At 43.9% G+C, this 26929-nt stretch overlaps 1 protein-coding gene across 1 annotated transcript in view; it reads left to right on the top strand.

Moving 5' to 3' along the window:
* LOC144822710 (uncharacterized) overlaps nt 1–26929 on the top strand; it is a 103555-nt gene that overhangs the window by 27380 nt on the left and 49246 nt on the right. The window contains exons 2-4 of the mRNA XM_078680517.1: nt 18141–18679; nt 25710–25785; nt 25951–26058. Of these exons, the coding sequence (XP_078536643.1) occupies nt 18141–18679; nt 25710–25785; nt 25951–26058 (723 nt within the window). The remainder of the gene's footprint in view (nt 1–18140; nt 18680–25709; nt 25786–25950; nt 26059–26929) is intronic.

Here is a 26929-nt window from a genome sequence, read left to right as displayed (position 1 = left end):
ACACAGACTCAGCACAGCACTGCCGCCTAGCATACCTGAGACACAAATGCTCGGACCTTACTGGATAATTTGTTAGCACTGGCACCCTAGGGAAGGGTAAGGCTGGGAAGGGGAGGGTGGTATTTCTATCTTTAGTTCATTTTGCATGTTTTGTTTTCTCTTTTCTTTCTATTACAAAAATTATGTGCTGGACGGGGCCGATTTTTGACACTCCCACAGCTATTATGAAAAATTCCAGCAGCGCGTCTGTAGAAAGCCTAGCCGCAAATTATCATGTGCGTCTGCTAATCATGTTGGGCGCATGCATAGGGAAAGCATCCACAATGTACACGTCTCTTCTAGGTAATGAGGTCCTTGCTAGGGCTCCCCAGTCCAATCTACAACAAGATAGAAATAAATCGCGAAGTCTTGCATCTACTAGCAATATAACCCGGTCGCAAAGTCTCTACTAAGCTGACCAAACTGGTCCGTGTGTGTGCACTTACCCTACGTGGGCTTATTGTGCTTTGCAAAATCTCCTCGCAGACATCCGTCCCGGGGCTCAGATCTGCCACATTCGTTGGCCGATTTCAAAATCGGGGCGCATTAATTCCCAAAGTATTCAGAAAAGAAAGGGGGAAAAGAGGATTGTGCATGTGCAAGTGACGCAAACTTATTTACGGCAGGTTGCAGTTAACTGCATTAGTACGAAATGTGTCAGCCATCTTGGTATGGTTTACGAGACTAGGATCCGGTCCTATATGCATGACGGGAATATTACTAAAAGTCTAAGATGCACCAAATCCATGTGGTTCACTGCCATAGTATAAGAAAGTACATCAGTCATCTTAGAATAGTTTACAAAACGTGGCTCCGATCCTGTATGAGTGGAATATTGCTAAAAGTCTGAGGAGTAAAAAATCTTTAGTTACCAAATTAGAGAGGGAGGCAGATGTAGAGACTAGGTTTATCCTCCTGACAGTTATGTAGTTAGACAAAAATCGAGTATATAGAAGAAAACCTGCCCTTAGGGAATTAAATAGGATACAGCAAGAATTCATTGTAATCCCTTGTCTAGAAAAAGGCTTTTTTTCTTTAGACCTCTCACCCAACAGGGTTGCCCCTAGGTGGCATGCTTCATCATTGGGGTTCCTCCTAATCCTCTACGGGTTGAGGTGTGCTGCGATTTGCGAATTACGTAGGAGCATTTTTTATCGTAGACTATGTGTAGTGCAGTGGAAAGGGAAATAAATTCTAAAAATACCTAACTAGTTGGCCACTCTTTTATTCCCGCCCCTAGTTGGTATTGTTAAAAATCAGGGGTTGTTTACTGGGAAGAAACCTGACCTAATGAGTCTGGTTGTCTCAGTAATGTGTTTTTGTCAACATGTTTCGAGCTGTTCCCCTAATAGCTCTTTATCAGGACTCCACTGGGTCCATCCACGTGTGTACCACTCCTAGTGAATCCTGTAATAAGGACACAAACCATGCACACCTAATGCACACTGTATACATACGGTTCTAGTGATTAGTCTGTGTTTCTGTAAATGCTATATTATTGGATCATGGTCAAAGCCAGGGGTAGAGAGGCTTGTAGTCACACTTTAATCAAAGCCACCTCTGGTACAGTACTGTGGCAGATCTGAGGTTACTGCACTTGTCTGTCTCTAGAGCTAATTTTATAAACTGTCTCTCCACATATTTATAATATTAATAAAAAGCACTATCAAAGCCAATTGGTCTGGTGTTGTCCACCAGCATTTCTGCTTAACCTATGCTAGTCTTTTTCCCATGATTTTTGCAAAACTTTTTCGGGGCTACTGTAAGGCTTGTCTTAATCCAAAAAAAAAACAATTGTTTGAATTTACAAAGCACACCTACCAGTATTTGCCAATACTTACTATGTGTGGTAGGTGCATGCATGCTAAATGCTGGTGGTAAAGGCATTGCACGGTAAAGGTTGTTTCCCCCTCACATATAATGCTGCTAACATGTGAATGACTCTGCCCCAGGCCCATGGGTTTCTAAAAGGGACTGGCTTGTTTCATAATGTGAATGGGGTAGGGCCCCATGTCTTTTCACGACTATGCTTACAACCAGGGCTTTAAGTGGGATGAAAAAACTGGGGGGTCTCTCAAAGGGGATGGCCAATGTAATTAAGGGGGTGGCTTAAGAACACACAGCTAAAAATGTGTGCTTAGCATATAGCGTGCCGCCCGACTGGTATTTGCTGTTTCTGTTATTGCATCCAGATATAGGATACAAGAAATAACATTATACCTATAAGAAGTCAGAACTATTGACTTTGTCAGTGGTTCTTAGTTGAATTAGATAAATAAGCAGCAACTATGGCTTTTATATAATATTGAAAAAAGCTTCCACTTGAAGCCCTGATGACACCACGACAATGTTGCTGCTGCTGAGTTTCAAAAAGAGAAGGGAAATCCAGAGAGAAAATGACTCACTTAAGGATTTCCCTCCCCCCTACACAGCTCACCTGGTATGACGTCATGACATAGCTGCTCCACTCGTGAGAGGTGAGCAGTGTGAGCACCTGCACTTATCCACTAGTGAGAGGTGAGCACCTGCACAGCGATATGATTATTGTCACTGCGGTCCGAAAAAAACGGACCGCCTGTGCCAGGGCACAAAACCGAGCACGATGGAGACCCGTTTCGAGACCCCCTTAAAAAAACTGCCGGTGCTCAGACCCGGCCCACTTAAAGCCCTGCTTACAACGCAAAATAAAAAACACGAAAGTGAGTAGGATTGAGCAGTCAAGGAAATTACCTTCAAAACACTCCAAGGGATCTAGACCGTGCGATTGATTTTATTACCAAAATAATTTAACTGATTCTTAGCCGAGCATATTTGAATTGACTCAGTTTGAGTTTGCAAGATCACTTAAGAAAACAAACCAGCCATGGTACATTCAGCGGATATGGTGTAATGGTTAAGTCATTAACTCAGCCATTACTAACAAAGCATTTTTGCAGAGTATATAAAAATATTCCATGGGGAGTTTTGTTGACCAAGCACTCGATCCTTACCCCTGGACACAGGTTGGCCACCCATACCTCACTTCTTTTACTCTTTTAGCTTCTACCCGAGGCCCGGCGCAGTCTCTTGAATGTGTGGGAACCCAACGATTATAATGCTTCTCAGATTTGCTGGGCGACACTCGGCAACATGATTGCTAAGAGGGATATTGCACAGCTATGGGGCTCCCACAGACCGCCCACAGTACTGGCGTGGAAGGAGAATATGGACTGGTGCATGTTTAGGGAAAAGACAGTATATTTGTCTCGGGGCAGTCCCCGGAAGTGGAACAGAATTTGGTCACAGTGGAATGCTTATCGTGGAAATATATGTACTCCCCCACATGACTTTACCTCTGATGTCCCCTTGTCCCCCTAATGGGCATTCCCATTGTTTTGTATTGACTGTATATATTGCATTGTTTCCTCGCTGCCCCCCCTCCTCCCCACTATTGCTTTTCACTACACTGTACGTTTTGTAATGTTCGGAGCTGCTCCCACCTGAACCCGGAATCACTATCACTGTACTTTTGCCTTGTGCTTTGTTTTGTTGTTTGTTGTTAATTTCAATAAAAACCTATTTAAAAAAAAAGTGATATTTAAGGGGGTGGGTACAGAAAAAACTAGCAGGGGCGCCTTACAAAGGACTATCGTAAACTGTTTGCACATATGTGTAAACACTGCTTACGTTTGCTTAAAATTATTAAATCTAACTTTAAATGCACCTCTGTGTACATCCATCCATATATAGACATACACTTGGACATACATAGTCCGAATTAAACTTTTTAACCTGCTATGGGTACATGTATTGCACCAAACTATCTCTTGCTGCTTAGCAGTGAAAGGTAGTTGGACTAATTGTGTGTGGCAAGGAGCGGTATTTTTAGGTCTCGCCTGTCGTTGGCAGCGCGCATACGCTGCTCTCGCCATGCGAGGGCTTCTTGGAATCAGTACGGTTCCAGAAGCCGTGTCTCCGCTCCGCCTGCAAGTTTCAATGGCGTGCGTCTTTTCTTGTCAGTAATTATGCTAAACATACTTTGCCGATTGCACTCAAGGGTTTTTGTTCCTCCTGGTTGCCACCCTGTCCTCTTTAGGCCACGCCGAGGGATTGGATCTTTTACTCCACTGGGTGACACAGTGCCTTCTAATTGCTGGGTGAGCACTTTCTTTTTTTCATTGGCACAGTGGCGTGGTTACAGCTTTTTAGGTCTCGCTGAGTACCACGCTTGTTTATTTAATTACGATTTGCTGCACGATTGGCTTTCACCGTGCTTGTTCTGCCTTCCGTGGCTTCTTTAGTTAATTATTTAGCTGCGCGATTTGCTGCACGATTTGTTTTAACTGCGCTTGAGGTAGGATTGTCTTCACTCCACAGCCCCTAAAATTCCTTTCTCGACATACTCCCTTTTTTATTCCCGCCAACAGATGTACCCCAATATCATCCCCTTGTTTTAAGCCTGCCGACTACATTCCTTCCCACATTTATGCTTTGGTCTATTACTCATCCATCTGTAGTAGTAGTTCGATTACTGTGCACCCACTGGATGCCCCCTCCTTCTAATCCCGCCTTTTCCAGTTTCATCAGTGTGTGATCCTAACCCAGCACGTTGTTTCGCAGAATCTGAGTGCCTTTATTAGACTGCTCAGATTTGGAGACCTCAGACTTGGACCATTTGCAGTAGTATCCGTGTGAGATCAGCTGCCCGGTGTAACGTTTTTTTTTCTCTAGCAGAGGTTTGGTTTTCTGCCTCGCACATGTGCACTGCTGCAGCAGTGAGCTCTGCGCCGTGGCAACCAGTTTCGAGCAGGTTTTGTTTGCCCAGGCGATCATAGGGTGGCGGTGCCACCCCTCTGCCCCGGGGCAGACTAGGAGCCCGGCCCTCCCTGCGCAAACACACACACCATGATCACAGGACTGCAGGCGGGCTCTTGTGTGCCTGCTTCCTCTCGGAGTAGTGGCTTTTAGACCCCTTTGTCATGGAGGGCGGGCAGCAGCAGCAGCACAGAGCACACGTCTTCATGCCTGCTGACGACTTCCAGCCGTGGTGAGTAACATCCGAGGAGCGGGTGTGGGGGCACTCTCCCCTTTGTTTATGGGGTTCACTTGCCGCACAGCTGCATGTTTACATATATGTTTTCCTCCACATGGGTCTTGCAAGTGGCAAGGGTAGGCTGGTGGTGGTGGGGGGGGGGGGGGGGGGGGGGAAATATTACAAGTTTACATGCTGTGGCACTTTTGTAAACTTTGTTTGTGCATGTATTCTGAGAGCTGCAATGTTATCACACTGTATCTTTTGCTGTGTTTTAATTTTCTCTAGTGGCACAGGGATTTTTATTTGTTTTGTAGACTTCTTCCTTTCCCCAGTGCCCCACTTATTCCTCATGTTGGATCGGAATATCTGTCCTGTTCTTCCCCTTTGCATTGTGGTACTTGCAGTTTTGCTTCTTTGGAAGTGCAGAGCAACCAGTCTTAGAACGCACTCACAAAGAGCTAAACAAGCTAATTAGGCCTAACATGGGACAACGTGAGATCTCTACTCACCTGTGTAAACGCATTGTGTGATCCTTGTCTGGTAAGGACTTTATCTCCATGTTTCTCAGTTCCCTTGGATAACATAACGAGAGGAGTGAGAAACACAGAGGTCTCTGCTTGACAAAAATGAGCTTATTAATACTTACCCCCATCAGGGCTAGGGGCATTCATTCTTGGGGATATTGGCATTTTCCACTCGATCAGTGCCCTCTCTACTTGGCTTCAAAAACTGAGGAGTGAAGGGAACGGCCTGTTTACATGGAAGAGACAGACCGCTTCCCCGTCTGTTTTTGGTGTATCCTGGCCAAAAGGGACTGTGCTTTTCTTCTGGAGAACGCCCCCCACCTCACCCCCTTAAAAATAAAATAAGTCTCGCCTTTCATTAAGTTAAAGCCATTTGCTTTGCTAATGGTATGGCATTCTAGCTTTGCATTATACTATTTCCAATGCTTGTTTTGTATGCCTCTTCCCTGCAAATCAGACAGCTGTTGTGGTGAGGCCCATGGGGAAGGGTAGGGCTGGGTAAATGAAGCTGGGACATGCTCCTAACATCAATCCGCTCACCTTTCTGTCATACTCTCACTGCCACATCTCATTTCTCCCTCGCACTCCAACCGACCCTGTCTTCTCTAACTCGCAATCTTACTGCCCCTCTTATCTCTCCCTTGCACTTCCACCAACCTGGTCATCTCTCCCCCACACCCCCACTGTCCCTCTCATTCTTGCCCCCTTTCATCCCTCCCTCACACTCCCTATCTCCTCTCTGTACTGCCTGCTCAAACTTGTTGTCTTGCACTTGTGCGCAGTGCACTAGTACGCCTCTTGCCTCCGCTCGTCTCAGTGCTGCTCTCACTTATACTCAGAAACTGGAAGATGTACACAGCCCATCTCTTTCTTCGCTCTGTGTGCTCACACGCCACTCTCGGTCCGGAGCCCATTCTCAGTGCCCCGCCTCCGTTAGTTGGTGGGTGGTCATTGCCTGTTTGAATATCTGCCTTAATTTGAGGTTAATAAGGTTTCTTTGAGAATAATAACCAGTCCCTCTCTCTCTCTCACCCCTCGCTCTTGCTCTGTCAGGCACTCTTCCCGCCTCTCTCATGTGGTTGACTTCAGGTCTCCGAGCACAGTTTCTTTCCAGTGCCTTTTCAAGGTTTCCGTCCCTCAATCCCACTCTCTCCTGCTCTTCTTGGGGTGTCTTCTGTGTACACCTCATTCCTCTGTCGCCTGCTCTTCACATCTTTCTCTCTTACTTTCACACTTGTTCTGCTCCTCTGTATGGAGTTCATTCAGCTCTTTGTACACAAACTACATATCTTTCTCTGTCTTCCTGTCTATTCTGGGAAGCTTTCACCTTTATCTATTTTCCATGCTATATTATTCCACTACACACCACACAATTCCACCCCACACAATTCCACAACTAACCATTCCAATCCAACCCACAATATTCCACTGCACACCACATACATCCAGTCTAACCCAAAACACATGGGTAAAAGACATTGTCATTTACACTAATATTTATTTTATTTATAAAGTTTTGTATAGCGCGAACATAACTCTATTGGGTACAAAGGCGCTTTACATGAAGAGAAGTAGGGTATCAGTTGGACTGGTAAAATAGACACGTGTGAATGACAAACCTAGCAATGAAAATAAATAGAGTAATAAGCTTGATCTAAAAGAATAGTCCGCAATAAGACGGTCAAGCATCATAAAGAGTAGTTGATATGGTTACATTTTAATAGGCATAGATATGTTGTCTTAGGGTAAAAACGTAGTCCGCAGAAAAGATTTTGCTTCTTTTTTGAAGGAGGAGGCTGTTGAGATTAGACTAACATCCGCTGGTAGATCATTCCATATCTTGGGTGCACCAACCGAGAAAGCTCTGGAGCCCGTTTTCTTTTTGTTTCGTTGGGGTTTCAGAAGCAGGGTGTGCGCACTTCGCAAAGGTCTGCAGCCCCCTGATTTTTCTAGCTTTTGGGCCAGATATCTGGGGGTATTGAAATGTAGCACTTTATAAGTAATGCATGCAATTTTATTTTTAAACAAATTTTATTGCGTTAATCCTCAAAGATCATGCAGAGCTCTGTAATCCAGAGGCCAACTGCTACATTTTACAGTATAACAATTGTGTTGACATTTACTGAACATGTCTTGCAAAAGAAAATCATAATACTTAAGTAACCGCACTCCCCCTCCACCCCCCAATGCACTGTCTTGCACCATTCCTTAAGCTTCACCTCCACCTCCACCACATGTACGACAATTCCGGCTGCACCATGGTCTCCTGCCCCGCCACCCGGCCATGCATGCAATTTTTAATTCAATGCTTGCTTCATACAGTAACCAGTTCAGGGATTTTAGAGCCAGGGAGATGTCTGTATTTCTTTTTGTTCCAGAGACAAATACTGGACACAAATAGCTTTCACCAAAAAAAACCCGAAAAACAGTCTTTTATATATGGACTCTTCTTCAGCACACCCAACATCAAAAGCTCAAACGTAGCTCCTTAAAATATCTAACATTATCAAAAATGTAATTCCAAAGCTTTTTAGGTCGAGCCTGTCCCATTCCACAGGAATGGGTAGGGGAGAATTTTAGTAGCCAAAATAGGTTCTCAAACCATCGGCGGATTTAAGACCGTTCACGTGGGTCACGTGGACACAAGCACGCGCATTTCCCCACATCAAAGGTATCAGCCTCCCTCCCACAGGCTTCCCCAGCGTGCGCAGTGCGCGCTGGCCTCACTTCTCCTCCCCCCTAATTGCTTTTTTTCACGGCCGTGAGCTACATCAAAGGGTTCCTCTGCCCCACCCCCTGCTTCACGGCCGCTTCTCATTTCTGGCCGTCATCACATCATCAGCCTCCCTCCCACAGGCAGCTTGTTTTCTGTAGCGCTTCATACCGCACTTTTGCCGGTTCTAAGTGCTGTAAACAGCGAATGTTGCGGTCACCTGAATTTAATGTTCTATAAGTGTGTTTAATTTATTGACGCTTACTTTCTCTAGAACAATACCCCTCCGGGCATACAAAAACATCGACGTATCCTGAAAGTGACGGCTACTTAGAAACGTGTGATCTGTGGCAGACGCATTTACGTGCTTTTCCCGCATAGCAAACACATACCCATTAGCAGCCGCGGCATGTACAGTTGAATGCTCATATATATAAGGACATGCACACACTGTTTCATCTACAGACCTTTCCACAGACCCACCAATAAGACCAGCACATTGCTTCAGACATCAAGCTGGGCTTCTGTGCGCGTGCTAACGTGTACCAGGGATCGACGCTCATATTTCTAGCTCATGTGCGTGTGCAAAGGTGCACGAGGCATCGACACCCATATTTCCAGCTTGTGTGCATGTGCACACGTGCACGAGGGACTGACACTTCTATTTCTACAACAGCCCCGATTTTTAGATTTCGGGAATGTCTCATCCAGAAAGCTGTCTCCCGTTTTCATTCAAATATTGCGCTTGATGGGTGTACATTTCGGATAGGACGGAGTGTGTACCAAGTATGGATAATTCACAATAGTTAACTTGAGCTGCTCCCCCCACCCTCATAGACAAATCTTTGAACCAAGCTGGTTTTTAGGTGGGACCAGCAAACACTGAATTCTGCTGTATTCCGACCTGCCACTCACCGCAGTGTCAGCTTCCAAATGCCCTAATTTTACATACTTCCCATCAGCATCACAGCATCGAGAAGAGCGCAAGTCATTAAAATGCTAATTAATATAAAAAAATATATAATGCCCTCGGTTGGCAACATTAATACTTGATGGATTTCCCGATATTAGAATGTTGTTTTAAAAAAAAAAAATGTCCCACGCAATAGAGGAAATTTTCCGTATAATTGAATCGTATTAAAATTTCAAACGAGAGAAAAGAAAGCGATTGGAGATGCGTTGTCCACACAGCCTGAATTCAATGCACCAGGGCGTACTGAGCGCGTTTTTAATACAAATCCTTCTTTTTTTCTCGTTTTAAAGAAGAAATCGTTCACCATACCTATTTCGTTTTTTTCTCATGATGTGTGTTTTTTTAATTTTTATTATAGCAGTTTTTTGCGTTCGGTTTCGGGAAATAGACCAATTAAGGCAAAAATTAAGAAATCCCCGGTGCGATAGGTAGCCTCAAACATCGAAATACTGACATTTTCTTTTTTTCACGCAATTTCTTTCTGTCCAATATCTTTTCCCCTTGGTTTTAAGCACCTTAGACTCGTTTTCAAGATGCCCATTAAAACGAACAAATGATGTGTTTATATAAACAGCCACAACGACACGTTCAACAACTGCTCTCTTTCATACAGAGAACAATCTAAAGCTATTTTGTAATTTAAATAATCGTCATTCTTATTCATCTGAGGGAAATGCAATTTTGTAACTTGGAATGATTATGTGGTCACAACCTTATCAGACATTCTAGAAGTCTGTGCCAGTCCAGGGTTTAGACCCCTGCTCCACCTCCCCCCACGCAGCACCAGACTTCAATGGAATGCCTCCCAAGCTGCAGGTCACCATTTGCCGCTACTTCTCCTCCCACTCCCCCCTCTCCGAAGACTTTTATTTTTTTTTTACGATCGTTACTGGATTAAACCATGGCTCACTCTCATCGCCCGGGTCTCTTCTCAGAGCTGCTCTCCCTCCCTGCCTTCTTCCTGTGCAGAAACCAGCCTTTCACACCTGTCCGAAACACTGTTGTAATTCTTCCTGTGACTAACTCACATTATCTGCAGCACTAGCTAAACCCCGCTGTCTCCAACCTGGCACTACTGAACCGGCCGAATTTAACCCCTCCCATGCTCGTGACGGAACCGCTCCGTCACGAGCCTCGGGTGGACTGTGCTGGTGACGGAACGGTTCCGTCACGGCCCGCTCGCCGCGCCTGCGCTGTGCGAATTCCGTGCCTGCGCTGACGTTCTAATGGGTGGGCAGGTCCGTGATGGAACCATTCCGTCACAAGCACAGCTCACCCGAGTGCCGTGATGGAGCAGTTCCGTCACGAGCACGGGACCGCCACGCGGCCCCGCCTCCCCTGTAGCGCTGCGGCGGAATAGCCGCCGCAGCAAAGGGGTTAAAGAGAACAGTTTCAACAGCGGAACGAGCGCGAGCACCGCAACTAATAAGTACATCTGAATTCTAAATGGTGCCCTTGAATTTGTTGCTACATTCACAATGCTCCAATCATAGGCCTTCTACCACTTTTTTTTTTTGCTTTCCTCCGTTTACTTCCTCTCTGCAACCCTGACGGGTGTGCAAGGACTCCGGGGAACTCTTCTCTCCCCTCAGATTAAAGGTCTTCCTACACCCACCGACTTGTTCGACGGAGCAAGCACTGCTCCACTTCTGTCAAAGTTAACAGTTGCACTTTGACATAGACGTACTGGTGCAGTGTGACATTTGAATAGTGGTGAAAAAGACTGTTGGATCGCTATTTGTCGCAATTGTTTACTTTTTTGTAAAATACTAGTGTCCGAGCCCTTTTTCTAATTAAACGTACTTTTGCTACTTTTTCAACTAATCTAATTTCGCTGCTGGTAGCTCATGTTCTCCAGCCTCCGTGGGTTGTGCCTTTAGCAGATAGTGTTAGTGGTTGCTTTACATATTCTGTTACCGCATTTTCATTTTGCACTATACTGAGCTTCAAACATCGCTCTAAACCAACCTCTTTCGTTCGTGGTGTTGAAACGTTTTTGTACAACCCCACAGAGCTGCCAGTGTTCTACTCTGACCATCCAAAATAAATAACTTGCCCACATTTACCAATGGGGTACTCAGGCCAGATTCATGTTGTTTTGGATGATACGATCCATTCCAAACACTTGGCAGTACATAGTTAATTAGCAGCTCTGTTTATCTCGGAGATACACTCTATTGAAATGTCTAGAGTGGGATAAGAAGAAAAATTAATCAACAATGTAGGTCGATTTTAGGGACTGCCCCTCATGAAGGGCATTCAAAAGTATAAAAGTATGCACCTCTTTGACCTTTTGAGACAGGTTACATTGAATAATGATTTTCTATATTGTAAACCACGAAGATCATGGTTTGTACCAGACCCCCAAAGTACTTCCCTGAACTTTGATCTTTATTTATTGTACCTATATGTTAGTCACTTGTAGAATGAAAACACGCACAACTAACCTTTTCACAACAATTACTGTAGTAAGTAGTGTACTGTACTGTATATTTCTGAAAATACAGCATTGACACACTATTCAAATGTTAAGTAACAGTTGTATAGTGTGCAGCGCTATTGGAAATTATCAGGTTTATTGTCCACTCTTCAGCAAGAAACATTTGTACATAGTTTTTTTAGCAAATATTTAATACCCTGCTCTCCCCATACTTGTCTAAACCAGCGCATGTCACATCTTGCCCAGAAAGTGTAAATGTTTGTTTACTTGCTTTGACTTGTGGAGTCACTTGCAAGTAGTGCATATCTGTATTAGAATTTTATCTTTGTGAGTTAGAAAATGCTAGACCACTGCTCAATTGAGTTAATAGTTTCTGAGTGCTTAAAGTTAAAGTGTTTTTTCTTTTCCCCTCCTTCAAAAGTCAGGGATTAATTTGCTGTTCTCATTGTAAGACTGGTAGTATTTCTTCATTTGAGACATGTTAAAGCAAAAATTAATATGCCTCCCATATTGGTGCCTCGTCTGACGTCAACTGGTAGTCGGACTGGATTTCTTTCGTTGTTACAAGCACAGTGAGAGTTGAGCACATATGCTATTTTGGATTCGTTGTGCCGATTACTTTCATCTTCTTTTCTATTTGAAGATGATAGTCTTGAAATTTCTTTTCAGAGTTTCAAGACTTTTAAGAATAAAATTATCCCAAGTGCAGCAAAAGTATGTAATTAAAAAAAAAATTTAAATAAAAAAAAAAAAACATGTAATTAATGTTGTTGACATTGATGAGAGCAGGCATTGGCTTGTGTATAGGGTGGAGGTCACGGATTTATGTTTAGGTGAGGTATGCTGTGTTGAGAAGGAAGCTATTGTGGTTTCATAAACATTGTGTTGATGTGCTACCTTTTTTTGGGGAAGGCTATCAGTCTGCTATTCTGCACATTTAGCGCAAGGTCTTTTTTGATGCACTGCAATACCCATGCCAGTAGGTTTGGAAGTTCATTTGTCTGCTGTGATATCCACTGTTTCTGGTAAGGTTGCACCTCATTTTTCTACATTTAGGCAAGGGTGGAATATAATGGGAGGTAAAAAAGGGTGTACAAAGTCAAGGATAGATGTAGAAACATTTTCTTTTCCTAATTTAAATCACTTTTTCCGTTCTCATCCAGATTGTAAATACTGTATTGTTCCCTGTTGGAATCTAGGACTAATACAACTGGGTAACAATTCAGCCACTCAAGTCACTTGTATTACACAGATGCTTAGTGTTGGTATTTCATTTCAGTATTTCTTGTAGTCTTGTGTGAGACATGTATGCGTTATTCATAAACTGCCCCGTCATATACTTTGTTTAGAATGTGTGCAATTTTGAATATTTGAGATGGCTGGCAATCGGCTGCTCTCATCCACCCACCTCTTTCTCTAACTCCCTGTTCTCTTCTCTTCTCCTGTGCTAATCTGCTGCTCTCTACCACCTCACCTCCTTCTCTAACTCCCAGTTCTATTCTCTTCTCCTGTGCTGATCTGCTGCTCTCTTCCACCCACCTCCTTCTCTAACTCCCTGTTCTCTTCTCCTGTGCTGATCTGCTGCTCTCTTCCACCCGCTCCCTTCTCTAACTCCCTGTTCTCTTCTCCTGTGCTGATCTGCTGCTCTCTTCCATCCGCCTCCTTCTTTAACTCCCTGTTCTCTTCTGCTGTGCTGATCTGCTGCTCTCTTCCACATACATCCTTCTGTAACCGCACACACACATACATACAACCACGCACACACAACCACACAAACACACACAACCACACAAACACACACAACCACACAAACACACACAATCTCACAAACACACACAACCCCACGCTCCACCCCACGCTCCACCCCACGCTCCACCCCACGCTCCACCCCACGCTCCACCCCACGCTCCACCCCACTCACACATCTATCTATCGCCCTCACTCTATCTATCGCCCTCACTCTATCCATCGCCCTCACTCTATCCATCGCCCTCACTCTATCCATCGCCCTCACTCTATCCATCGCCCTCACTCTATCCATCGCCCTCACTCTATCCATCGCCCTCGCTCTATCCATCGCCCTCGCTCTATCCATCGCCCTCGCTCTATCCATCGCCCTCGCTCTATCCATCGCCCTCGCTCTATCCATCGCCCTCGCTCTATCCATCGCCCTCGCTCTATCCATCGCCCTCGCTCTATCCATCGCCCTCGCTCTATCCATCGCCCTCGCTCTATCCATCGCCCTCGCTCTATCCATCGCCCTCGCTCTATCCATCGCCCTCGCTCTATCCATCGCCCTCGCTCTATCCATCGCCCTCGCTCTATCCATCGCCCTCGCTCTATCCATCGCCCTCGCTCTATCCATCGCCCTCGCTCTATCCATCGCCCTCGCTCTATCCATCGCCCTCGCTCTATCCATCGCCCTCGCTCTATCCATCGCCCTCGCTCTATCCATCGCCCTCGCTCTATCCATCGCCCTCGCTCTATCCATCGCCCTCGCTCTCACTCTAGCTATCTATCGCCCTCGCTCTCACTCTAGCTATCTATCGCCCTCGCCCTCGCTCTCACTCTAGCTATCTATCGCCCTCGCCCTCGCTCTCACTCTAGCTATCTATCGCCCTCGCCCTCGCTCTCACTCTAGCTATCTATCGCCCTCGCTCTCACTCTAGCTATCTATCGCCCTCGCTCTCACTCTAGCTATCTATCGCCCTCGCTCTCACTCTAGCTATCTATCGCCCTCGCTCTCACTCTAGCTATCTATCGCTCTCGCTCTCACTCTAGCTATCTATCGCCCTCGCTCTCACTCTAGCTATCTATCGCCCTCGCCCTCGCTCTCACTCTAGCTATCTATCGCCCTCGCCCTCGCTCTCACTCTAGCTATCTATCGCCCTCGCCCTCGCTCTCACTCTAGCTATCTATCGCTCTCGCTCTCACTCTAGCTATCTATCGCCCTCGCTCTCACTCTAGCTATCTATCGCCCTCGCTCTAGCTATCTATCGCCCTCGCCCTCGCTCTAGCTATCTATCGCCCTCGCCCTCGCTCTCACTCTAGCTATCTATCGCCCTCGCTCTAGCTATCTATCGCCCTCGCCCTCGCTCTCACTCTAGCTATCTATCGCCCTCGCCCTCGCTCTCACTCTAACTATCTATCGCCCTCGCCCTCGCTCTCACTCTAACTATCTATCGCCCTCGCCCTCGCTCTCACTCTAACTATCTATCGCCCTCACTCTAGCTATCTATCGCCCTCGCTCTCACTCTAGCTATCTATCGCCCTCGCTCTCACTCTAGCTATCTATCGCCCTCGCTCTCACTCTAGCTATCTATCGCTCTCGCTCTCACTCTAGCTATCTATCGCCCTCGCTCTAGCTATCTATCGCCCTCGCTCTAGCTATCTATCGCCCTCGCCCTCGCTCTCACTCTAGCTATCTATCGCCCTCGCCCTCGCTCTCACTCTAGCTATCTATCGCCCTCGCCCTCGCTCTCACTCTAGCTATCTATCGCCCTCGCTCTCACTCTAGCTATCTATCGCTCTCGCTCTCACTCTAGCTATCTATCGCCCTCGCTCTAGCTATCTATCGCCCTCGCCCTCGCTCTCACTCTAACTATCTATCGCCCTCGCCCTCGCTCTCACTCTAACTATCTATCGCCCTCGCTCTCACTCTAGCTATCTATCGCCCTCGCTCTCACTCTAGCTATCTATCGCCCTCGCTCTCACTCTAGCTATCTATCGCCCTCGCTCTCACTCTAGCTATCTATCGCTCTCGCTCTCACTCTAGCTATCTATCGCCCTCGCTCTAGCTATCTATCGCCCTCGCTCTAGCTATCTATCGCCCTCGCCCTCGCTCTCACTCTAGCTATCTATCGCCCTCGCCCTCGCTCTCACTCTAGCTATCCATCGCCCTCGCCCTCGCTCTCACTCTAGCTATCTATCGCTCTCGCTCTCACTCTAGCTATCTATCGCCCTCGCTCTAGCTATCTATCGCCCTCGCTCTAGCTATCTATCGCCCTCGCCCTCGCTCTCACTCTAGCTATCTATCGCCCTCGCCCTCGCTCTCACTCTAGCTATCTATCGCCCTCGCCCTCGCTATGGCATCACCACAGCATCACTATGTGCTACCACAGTATCAATCTGTGCAACCATTGAACAACAACTGGTTCGAATATGTTCTCTCAATGTTTCAAGCTTTATTACAAATGTCACTAAAAGATGTTAGTATTTCACTTCTGTTCTTGGATTTTCGCCACAAAAAAATACACTGAACATAATCTTCACAAAAGTTTAAGCTATTGCCATTATAAATTACAATAACTTTTATTTAAGTATTAATTATTTAAAAGTATTAAAAGCCATTTTTATTTGTAATATCAATACATCTAAGTCACGTAAATACAAAACATGTTGCATTACAAATGCTATAGGTGTCAGATTTGCAAAAGATAAAAGTATTGGCATTGTAAATGACAAAGCTATTCATTTCGCTATTTTTAAAACCAACACCTAAATAACAAATGTGTCATTTACAAGACCAATAGCTCAAACTTTCCTAATGCGAGACCTATTGCATTGCACATGCTTGTTTATTAGTGTAAATGCACATATACAAAACTTCATATATAAGAAAATTGTTCATCATTCAACTGTTTTCAATTGGCGTACCAGGAAGCAATGGCTTCATTTCTCCAGCATTCGTGCTCCTGGTAAAGTTGATAAGAAGAGATACCCTAGTAAGGAGGATAAGTGTGGCCTATTTGGGGGAGGAGATATAATTATCCTTTTATTCAGATAATATACAGCTATGGCTTGTTGATCTAGTTAATCAATTTGGGAGATTTTCAGGGCTTACAATTAACTGGAGTAAATTGATTACCCTTTGAGGCAGGTGGTAAGAGAAGGGGAGAAACATGTGAAAATAAATCTTCATTCACTCAGATATATTTGACAGGCTTCTAGCATTCAGGGAGTTTAGAATCGAGCTCTGGGATCAAAACAGTCATGCTTTCAGCCTAGCATCAATGAGCACACAGATGGCACTGTGTCACATTCCAAAAGTAAAAAGTCCCCAAAACACACTAGACACCAACACTACAATCTCATGGAAACAAAACTCCAGGTATTTAGGGGCTGGCTAGGGCAACAAACACCCAGCTCTGATGGTCTCCCTGTTTAGTTTATGAACCATACTTACACTTGCTGGCCAGTAATGGCTGTGTTCAATGCCGCAAGAATGGAAATATGCCTACCCCCTGCGACGCAAGAGGCTGTATTGATGATTCTACCTTAACTGAGAAAGGGTGCGACAAACCTGGTGTTGTACAGCTCCATCTAGGTTAAGAACACCAAATATAACATTTTGAGAAAGACTCCACCCCCTGATACAATTGATCTAGCAGATCAGAGGAGGTTTATCCAAGGTCCTAGCACAGCTACGAACATAAGGTAAGTGCAACATGTATAAGATGAGCTGGTGGATCCACACCCTAGAGTGGTAGTGCTATTTATGGATTTCAAAAAAGCTTTCTCACTACATTGGAGAAAACTGTATATTGTAATAGAACAGATTGGGAAAAGCGATGCATTTCGAGGCTGAACCTTGCTACTATATAGTGTGGCGCAGGTGATTTCAAAATCATAGTCGGTACGTAAAAGAACGTATGGAAGGTGCTCTTTATCCTGCTACCCTCCATCACAATAGCTCTCAATCTTGCACATGCAACACCTATTGACATTGCCAATGCTTGTTGATGTTGTTTCTCAAAGGTAGCAGTTGCACCTAAAATCCTTTGTTTGCGAGTGAGCGGCTCCTTTCACAAAGTGTTATTGAAAACCCTAATGAGTTTGTGTTCTGAATTGGCCATATATCACTTCTAGTGTACCAGCAACCATAGATTATTGGTTTATTAGCTCAACAAACCTGTATCTTAATTTGAGCATCCTTTTGTACGACAATACCTGAAGCTGAGCATTCGGCATCATATACTGGTAGAGCTACCTATCAATAGTCAGGTGGGACTTTGGGCTCGTTATATTTCCGAGATACAAAATATTTTTTCATAATCCTTTTAGTTTTTCAATTCTTTTAACATTTACATTGCAGTATGGCATAGCATGCATACTAAACCATCCACTGCTTTTGATTACTTCTGCAGTTCAGAGTTCATTAAGTAAATTCTCAGCATGTACTAACGGTATGCCACTTGTCGTGTTTGATTTCTTTTTTGTGAAATCTGTTGTACAGTAGATTAGTTTTTCTATTGAGGTACTTTTGAAAGATAGCAAATCAGTATGTTATGTTTCTGGAACGTGTTTGTTTAGCTGATGAATCGGCGACCTACTTATATGAAATGTAGCTTTTTAGAGTGAATTGTGTGAGATTAAGGTACTCGTTTGCACATGTACAAGTCTTTAAAACTAGTGAACTTCTTGTTTTCAACCTGCAGGTACAAATCGTTAGTACGAAGGAACCAAGATCTGTTCCTCAACGAAAGTAGAACTGGAGTTCTGAAACGCACTTACAGTGCGATCTCAGCAAGGCAGTCGTCTACCTTTAGTGCGGCTAAAGACAATGTGCCTGGGGATTCTCTGTACAACGCAGAATTCAACTTAAAACATTCTGAATCTGTTGTGGAAAAGCGCACATGTCACAGTGCTACTTTATCAACCCATTCCGAATACTTGGACATTCCAGGCGATACACCTCTGGACTTGACAACGAAGACTGTTGCTGACTTTAAGCTGCAAATACAGCATCAGCGGTCCCTTGTTTTAGAAGAGTATGATTCTGCAGCATGGACCTCGGAAAACTGCACTAAAGAAGCGTCAGACGTCAGTGAAGAACCACTGTATTCAGACACCAGCCACAGTGAAGATGAAAATGCTACTGTAAATCTAAATGAAGAGGTTTGCCGAGAATGCCTTGATCGCTTCTCCAAGACTTTAAAAGACCCATCTGCCGCCATAAAAGAGCCGGATATTGTCGGTAGGTTGATTTCCTTTGAGCGAGATATACTAGATAATTGAACATGTTGATGAAGCACGAGTATACGACTATTTAACAGGTAAATACTGTCCTAACTGTAGCCTTTTTTTTTCCTCTCTCCCTCCCTCTCCCCCTCTCCCCCTCTCCCCCTCTCCCTCTCTCCCCCTCTCCCCCTCTCCCTCTCTCCCCCTCTCCCCCTCTCCCTCTCTCCCCCTCTCCCTCTCTCCCCCTCTCCCCCTCTCCCCCTCTCCCTCTCTCCCTATCCCTCTCCCCCAAAACATGGCCACAGACTAGCAGTAGCAGCACCGCAACATTAGATCTCCCACAGCACTTAACCCAACAAACACGGCAGCAAGGCATACTTGAAAATAGTTGCAAATATATTATGGACCTCAATCCTTCTGCACCTCTACAAAAGCCCCCCTAATGGGTTCGGCAATACATAAGAATATCCGAGACAGGCCCAACTGCAAACAAAGTATGTACCTTCTGTCAACCGTTCTTTCAGATGTGCCTAGTGATTGAATACGACAAGCATTTGCAATGCAAGTGGTCTCGCATTTACGCGAATTTGACCTATTGGCATTGTAAATGACAATGGCTTTTATTTATGTTCAAAAACCAAAACATAAATAAAAGGCAATGTCATTTACAAGAAAAAATAGCCCAAACTCTCGCAAATGCGAGACCTATTGCATTGTAAATGCTTGTTTTTTCACTGCTGTTGGATCGTTCTTGTGATTAATTAGGCCACAAGGAGCACATACCATAACCTTTCTGTATTCCATTACTAGTTAACGATCAGTGTTGTGAAAAATATCTTGTTTATACACTTAAATTGCAATTTTTTTAACCTTTGGCCAAAGCTTGAATACTTCTCATTTCATTAAATTATTTGCTTGATCACATGTTTATCTCTTACATAATCGTTTCATGCAGCAGACGTCCAGTGAGCATGTGGCTACGGTTTATTATTAGTAACTAATGAAGCACAAAGGAATGCTTTCCTTCTGTATTATAAGCGCATTACGGATTAAAGAATTGTTAATGGATAATTGTCTTCCGCATTGAAAAGAAATTCTACACGAACGATGCCAGAAAATGGCCATCCGAGGATGACCACATTGCACTATTTTGCGTCCTAGCATCACATTTATTTGTAATACTTTAAGCATTCATTATATTGCAGACGTGGCCAGATTGGTTATAGAGCACTGTACACCCTAATGTGCAAGTAAAGCATGAATTAATTTGCCTCTATAAAATGCATGCCAATAAAAATAGTAAACCTACTTTGCAAATGTTTCAATGTCCTTTCAGGTACACATACACTCCCCGGCCTCCCCATAGTTAATGCTAAAGAACTAAGTAGATAATATAAACCCACATGCATTGGAAACTGGAATTAAATTCTTTGATGATGTGTTAGAGAAAGGGCATGGCCCTGGAGAGAGAGAGCGTGTGCCCTTGTCTTGAGTTCATCATAGTAAGTGCTGTTGTTTTTGGAACCCCCACCTCGGCACACCCAGCAGTCATGCATGTACACCTGAAGCCTGTGGCACACATTGTGACCCAGAGCAGGGCTTTGCGGTCTGGATGGGAACTCTGTGTGCATCCTTATTAGTAAGCGTCACTACAGTTAGCTGACCGGGCTGCAGGGTGCTGTAGGTGGTGGCAGCAATAAGATTGTAGTGGCAAGGCATTTTTTTAAATCTATAAGCCAGGAAGAGTAATTTACTTCTCGTTGATTTAAAAAAAAAAAAAAAATGTATTGGTTTGTCAGTCCCCTGCAACCTGTTTCTTACCTCCCCCCATGTTGAACGGTAAACATCCTTTACAACGCAACTTTTACCACGCAGTACCTTTACGACGCAACTATTACAACGCATGTCATTACAACGCATAGCGCTGGGGGGCGCTCTAGGATAGGGAATAGATTTAATTTACTATCCAACACCTTCCCTACTATCCACGGGGACTGGAGTTGGAATAGTAAATTAAACTATTCACTATCCAGCACCCCTTAACGCTATGCGTTGTAAAAACTGCGATGTAAAGGCATGCGTGGTAAAACCATGCGTTGTAATGTCATACATCCTGTTGAACATGGACACTGTCTGAGTATTTGTTACTTCTGTGTGTGGAGAGTGTGTGGTAGCATGGGTCTACACTGCAAGCTGTTTTGCTTACCTGCATCAAAGTGGTACACTGCAAGCCCATTTTGCTTTCCTGCATCAAAGTGGTACCTAAGGTGAAGATGACAGAGTCCAGACATCAGAGTGAATTTCAGGATTCCTCCAGGGCAATTCAACAACCCATGGTAGTGGATCAGAGTTGTACCTATGGAAGAGAGGAGACCGTCAATTTGAATCTTAGGGAGTTTCTCCTGCCCTTTCCTACCTTATTGTTCATTGCAAGTGCTACTTCACCCATGCCCCCCATAGGTGAAGAGGTAGTTATGTTATGCGGCTTGCATGTAGCTTCCATTTTAGTTCTCATTTGAACTTGGCTTCATTTTCTAATGGTGGTTAGCAAATGTTTTTCCGTTGCGAGAATGGCCCTTGCACATGTTTATTCCTGATGGGCGTAGTCACCCTGTAGTCTGCAAATTTAGTTCCAGGGTCACACAGATTCAGAACATTATTTTAGTTTTGTGCTTGCAAAGAGACTACTCCTATGCTTGAGTCCAATTAAAAAGCTGTCCTGCACCTTGGCACAGTGTGATACGTTTGCCGTTTGGTTATTTAAACTATTTCTGTGCTGAAGTTAGTGAGAGGTGCACTTCTGTTGGAGTCCTCACTGAACGCTGCTGTAAGATGCAGTCCGGCTGTTCCCTACCTTCATTCATCCTGAGAAGAAAGATAGCTGTAGACTTGGAGATGCATCCGTGGATGCACTCAGCCTGGCTTCCTTACATACAGAACCAGCATATTGGGTTAGGCCATTCCAACAGACTGAGCAGATGTGTACTCCCGTATATGGTCTCTTTAGCACAGAGGCTAGTAATAGTAGTAACTTGAGCAGCATATGAACAATTACCATGATCAAATTGTTTGTATTTTGCACTATTCTAATGACGCTTATTACAGAAATCTTTGTTACAATCGCAGTTCCTGTTTTATTTGTAAAGATTAGATCTTTTTAATTTATGTTTGAAAATGCAATATTGTATCTTTTCTTTGGGAACACTTGGGGCATGCAAAAGTGGCAAATGAAAGTTAGATCTGCTTCCACGATTTCCTTGGGAATCTGATAGTCCTGTTCTAGGTTACTGACAACATCTATAAGTCTGTAGGTTTAAGAGTTTAGGTGCAGAACAGTGAGCTAGCCAAACCGACAAACATTTCCTGATTATATAAGAAGACTCCATCTCTGTATTATGAAGTTGTATTGTTCAACATGCACAGCCCTACTAGATTAATGGGAACTGTATAGCAGTTAAGTAGGACAGCCGCTCCCTCTTTTCTGCCTTAATTTTGGGTCTTCCCCGACAGGAAATTCTCCATTCCACCCTACCATACTGCTGCTAGTTGAAGACAAAGGCATGACTGAATCAGTGTGAGAAAAATAAGCAAAAGGCAAGAACTGATTGTTGGAATATACAAACACTGCCTAAAAATCTTTGAGGATGGAACAGAAATTCGCAGCCAGTGCACCAACATTTCTGTATCTGAATCCACAGTCCCACATCACTGACTAAGAAACTCTCTCTGATCACAGGTTTCACGAGGGCCACTTCTAACTGCAGATTCTAACCTTAGAATACTTCCCAAGTACCACACTGGATCTAAAAACCTTTGTCAGTTATGCTACCACGCGCCGCTAGGTGGCATTGTGTGGCTCCGCATTGGCTCAGTACCACCCTGGAAATGACGACGCAAAGCTGCATATAAGCGCCACCCTTGTGTGCTGACATCAATTTTCTGCTTTCTGTGCCTTTCAGCACAGATCTGGCCTTTCGACACAGATCCGGAGCTCCCCTTTCAAACTTGTCTGCATTCTGACTCATTCTAAAATCTAATATAGTGTGCTAGGGAATGATGTCCCCTCCAAAAACTACAAATTTCAGACCACGCCATGACTGCAGGAAACTAATTTCAGTAATGGACCCGCACAGAGTGTTTCTCTGATGCTTGTGCTCAACCACGAGTTAAGTGTGTCTCATGTGCTTGAAGTTATGAGTATACAAGAGAAATCCTAGAGTCAGTAGGGACCTGTAGTATATTAAGTTGGCAAACAAAACAAGATTATGGACGGAGTTATGAAATGTTTCAAACTCTCACCACCAGTCAAGAGATCTGGGTTAAATCCATCGTTCTTTTGCTCACTGTGCACCCCAGTTTGGATCTAGACATAAGCAAATCTGTCTTGACCCTGCTCCCCATGGGAACAGTTCAGCCCGAACTACCAGGCCAGTTCCACCCTGAACTGGAAAAAAGCATCCTGTGATCAGTTTCGTGGTATCACCCCTCATCTGCCAGGCTAGCTTGAATACAGTGGCACAGTGAGCAAGGGAGCCCCGTCTGAGCATACTCTTGGCCACTAAGGGCAAACATAGCAAACACAACAAGATGAATGGAGTGCTGAAACTTTTCAAACACTGATCCCCCCCAGTCAAGAGATCTAGGTTAAGTCCACAGTTCTTTTGCTCACCATGTCACGCCAGTTTGGACCCAGCCATGCTCACTATGTCATTGGATTCAGGCTAGCCTGGTTGATCAGTGGTGATATCCTGAAACCGGTCCCAGGATGCTTGCTTCCTGCCCAGGGAGGACCTTGCAGTTCATTCTGGACTGTTCTCCTGGCGGGCAGGGTCAAGACTGATTTGCATATGGCTGGGTCTATACTGGAATAGCATGTGAGCAAATGAATGATGGATTTAGGCTCAGATCTCTTTACTCGGGGTGACTATTTGACAATGTTCAGTTTTCTTTCAATCATCTTTTTGTGTTCGTATAGTAAGTTAGTGCATGAACAATGGCCCCTAATGTAGTATTTTGAGCTAATTAAAATCAAAGCCAAAGAGTAATCTAATGTACAAATAATCTGCAAAAAGGTAATAAACAGCGCAGTGCGTATCAAAGCAGTAAAGAACAGCACAGCCTGTAAATTTTGAAATACAATGTTATAGAACTGCATGCAAGTCAACGACATTTCGATCCAATAGATTATACCCAATTATTATTGGGACTTGTTTAAATATGGAGCCTGAGAGAACGCTGTAAAAGCAAAGAGAAAATGTTTCTAATCTGAGATATAAGTAAAGAGCAACATACATACGTGAAGGAAGAAAGGGGTGCACCGTACCCTTGGGGCATCTAAGGCATACCTTCGGGGTGACTTCTATGTAATAAAAAGGTTGTTTGATTTTGGAAATACTTTTAATTCCAAAATCGAATTTGGTCGTAGTTCTATTTAAAACCAGCCTGCAAGGCATGCCTGGCTTTAGCCTCTTCGATGCGTCGGACGGCCCACGGCCGCCTGACGCAACTGTGGGCATGTGCGTCGAACGGCCGGGGGCAGTCCATTCTGAGCACGCATCAAATTCCACTGCGGCGAAGCGGTTAGACTGACACCAGGTACCACAGCAGTGCACACATAATTGTACTAACTCCACTGTGGTCTCTAAATCAACATGCCCTACCATTTATTGGGGATTTACAGGTAGACTGTTCTGGCCAATTAGAATTACACCAGTTACCATATACCTTTTAAGGACAGAGCACAGGTCTTGGGCCTAGTTAGCGGAGCCCAGGGCACACCCAGAGTCCCTAACCCCCAGTATCAGTCAAAAAATGAGGGTGATCAGGGCAAAAAGAATGACTTTCCTACACCAATGAACTGATGAAACCATTACCGTTTACCCTTGGCTTTTGTTTATTACACAACACCGGCCTATTCATACGCACATAAACTGGCAACCAGTTGCCGGATGCAAACAGTCATAAAATTACAGATATGTAGAAATACAGCTTGCAGAAACAATATACCCTCTGCGTCAAAACCCTTGCCTACTACAGTAATCTGTGAGATTCCATGTAACAATACCTATCTGTAGGATTTAATATAGAGTAGTAACACACCTAAATGCATATCCAATATATATTTTATTTTTGCATATGTTTTCCACACAAATTTTTCATGTCTGTTCATAACATTTCATAGTAAATAGATCAGGCTGATAGCCATGGTATTGGCTTGCCACAATAGGCATCTAATTCCTACTGCCTCAAGTATAAACTATGCCATCAGCCAAAAAGTGGAAACACATTTATTCGGCCCAATCAAATCTTGTACTTAAGGGGACCAACATGTGGGTGGAACCTTAACACTTCTCTTGGTAGGACTCTGAAAGCTCTGTTGATCACATAAGGTCAGGTCACAGTTGCACTGTCAAGCCGGGTCTAAAAATCTATGTAGGTAAATGACTACTCTCATACAATGTATTATGCAGCCAGAAAAAAACGCCATACGTTATCTAGTTACCAGAGACACTTTTTTAGCATTACAGTGTTGTGTGTTCCCCTGAAAGTTCAAGCTCCGGCTGCTGGATAAATAAACGAACATGGTCACAGCTGTGTGGAGGAAAAGCACTTTTTTGTTGTCGCACACAACTCCTGCCCAATCAAAACATGAACTCCTGGCTCCCAACATGTGGGTGGAAACAAAGCCCCATTTATGGTGATTCTCCCGTAATTGTTTGGCGACATCTGTGTTGCCAAGCCAAACCATAAAGATTAGAAATAGTAGTACCTGTAGAGAAGAGTGCTGCCTTACTTTCCTCTTTGCATGTATTTATTAGACAGTAGTAGGAAATGTAAGACCTCTGTAGTGCCCTGTGCATTTTGTAGACCCGATCATGTTAGTGGTTAAAACCCTTTAGATGGCATATAAAGTAAATGCAATCCCCTCTTGATGCTAGCCCCCTTGCTACCCCAGGGAACTGTCAAAAAATTTCATTTTGTGTACTTTTCAGGCATACGTGAATGGGTGAAGAATATTCTAAAATAAATAATTACATTTATTTCAGATCCCAATCACTGGGCTTGTAATTACTGGATGATGAGCAATGGAGTGCGAAGGAAATCTGTTAACCTCGAAAACAGGTATGCTAAACAGAATGCCTGCACCATAAAAAAAAATCCACTTGCGATTTAACACTTGCTGCACAGATAATTCTGTGTAGTGTGTTTATGTTGCACTTTGTCATCTGATCTGTAAATGTAGCGTGCGGTTGCGGTGTTTGACAAAGTTTGTTTTTTGTTAAACAGGGATTTTCAAGTTATTTTGAAGTATCTACGAGCACAGGCTCGGTTACCTAATGTGAAGTCTTCCACAAGACCGAGAAGATGCTCTAGGCCTCATGTATTTCTTCAGAGGTAAGTGCACTTGATGCTTAATTTATGTTGATGGCCCCTGAATAGTAAACATATATTTGTTTTCCATTTTCATCACCACTTTATATAATTCATGTTTAACGAACATATTATTGTGTGTGTTTTATAGTATCCTGTACATTTATTTGAGGCAAATGGGTGTAGTTACAATTGAATTAAATGTTTAACAGTTTCACTTTTTAGTTAAAACTGAAATTGCTATATTTTATTATGCTTAAAATGTTAACAGTATGATTGTCATGGTCAAGAACGCCACCCTATATCTGAAAGGCCACATGTAAGCCAAGCTTAAATATGCCCTTTCAGACATTGAAGCCAAGCTTAAATGTGGCCTTTCAGATATTTTCAATGATATCCTTTATCAATGACTTGAACTAACGAGGCCCTAAACACATATTTTTGTTTGGCAAATTCACAATGTCAAGAATTCTAATGAGAACAATGCTGAAATTGTACCATGTTGTGGTTCAAGTCAAGTCTGCTGTTCTATACTTTTTTTTTTTTTTAAACATTAATCAGCATTTTCTGCCAGTTTTAATTTTTTGGGTCGAGCCTGGGTAGCACATGTGCTGCTCTGCGAGGCATACTGTATTGGGTTACGGCATAGAAGCTCCACCCATTTCCGCCCATCTTTTCATTTGGATCCTGTTACTGTTCTTGCAAAATCGTTACTTTTCATTCGTGAATAGGCCTAATAGCCCGTCCTTGGTACCACCTTCTCTGCATTTGTAACCTCACATAACAACTGGACTTTTTACTTGTGTTGTTACACGATCTGCTTTATAAGTTGGTGAGCATTTTTTTCTTTAATTAACTTCCCCTATTCCACCCACAACATTGCAACAGGCCACCT

Source organism: Lissotriton helveticus, chromosome 3_1 (genome assembly GCF_964261635.1).
Source record: "Lissotriton helveticus chromosome 3_1, aLisHel1.1, whole genome shotgun sequence".
NCBI lineage: Eukaryota > Metazoa > Chordata > Amphibia > Caudata > Salamandridae > Lissotriton > Lissotriton helveticus.
Note: the sequence above shows the minus strand (reverse complement) of the source record. Positions and strands in the feature narration are given on the sequence as shown.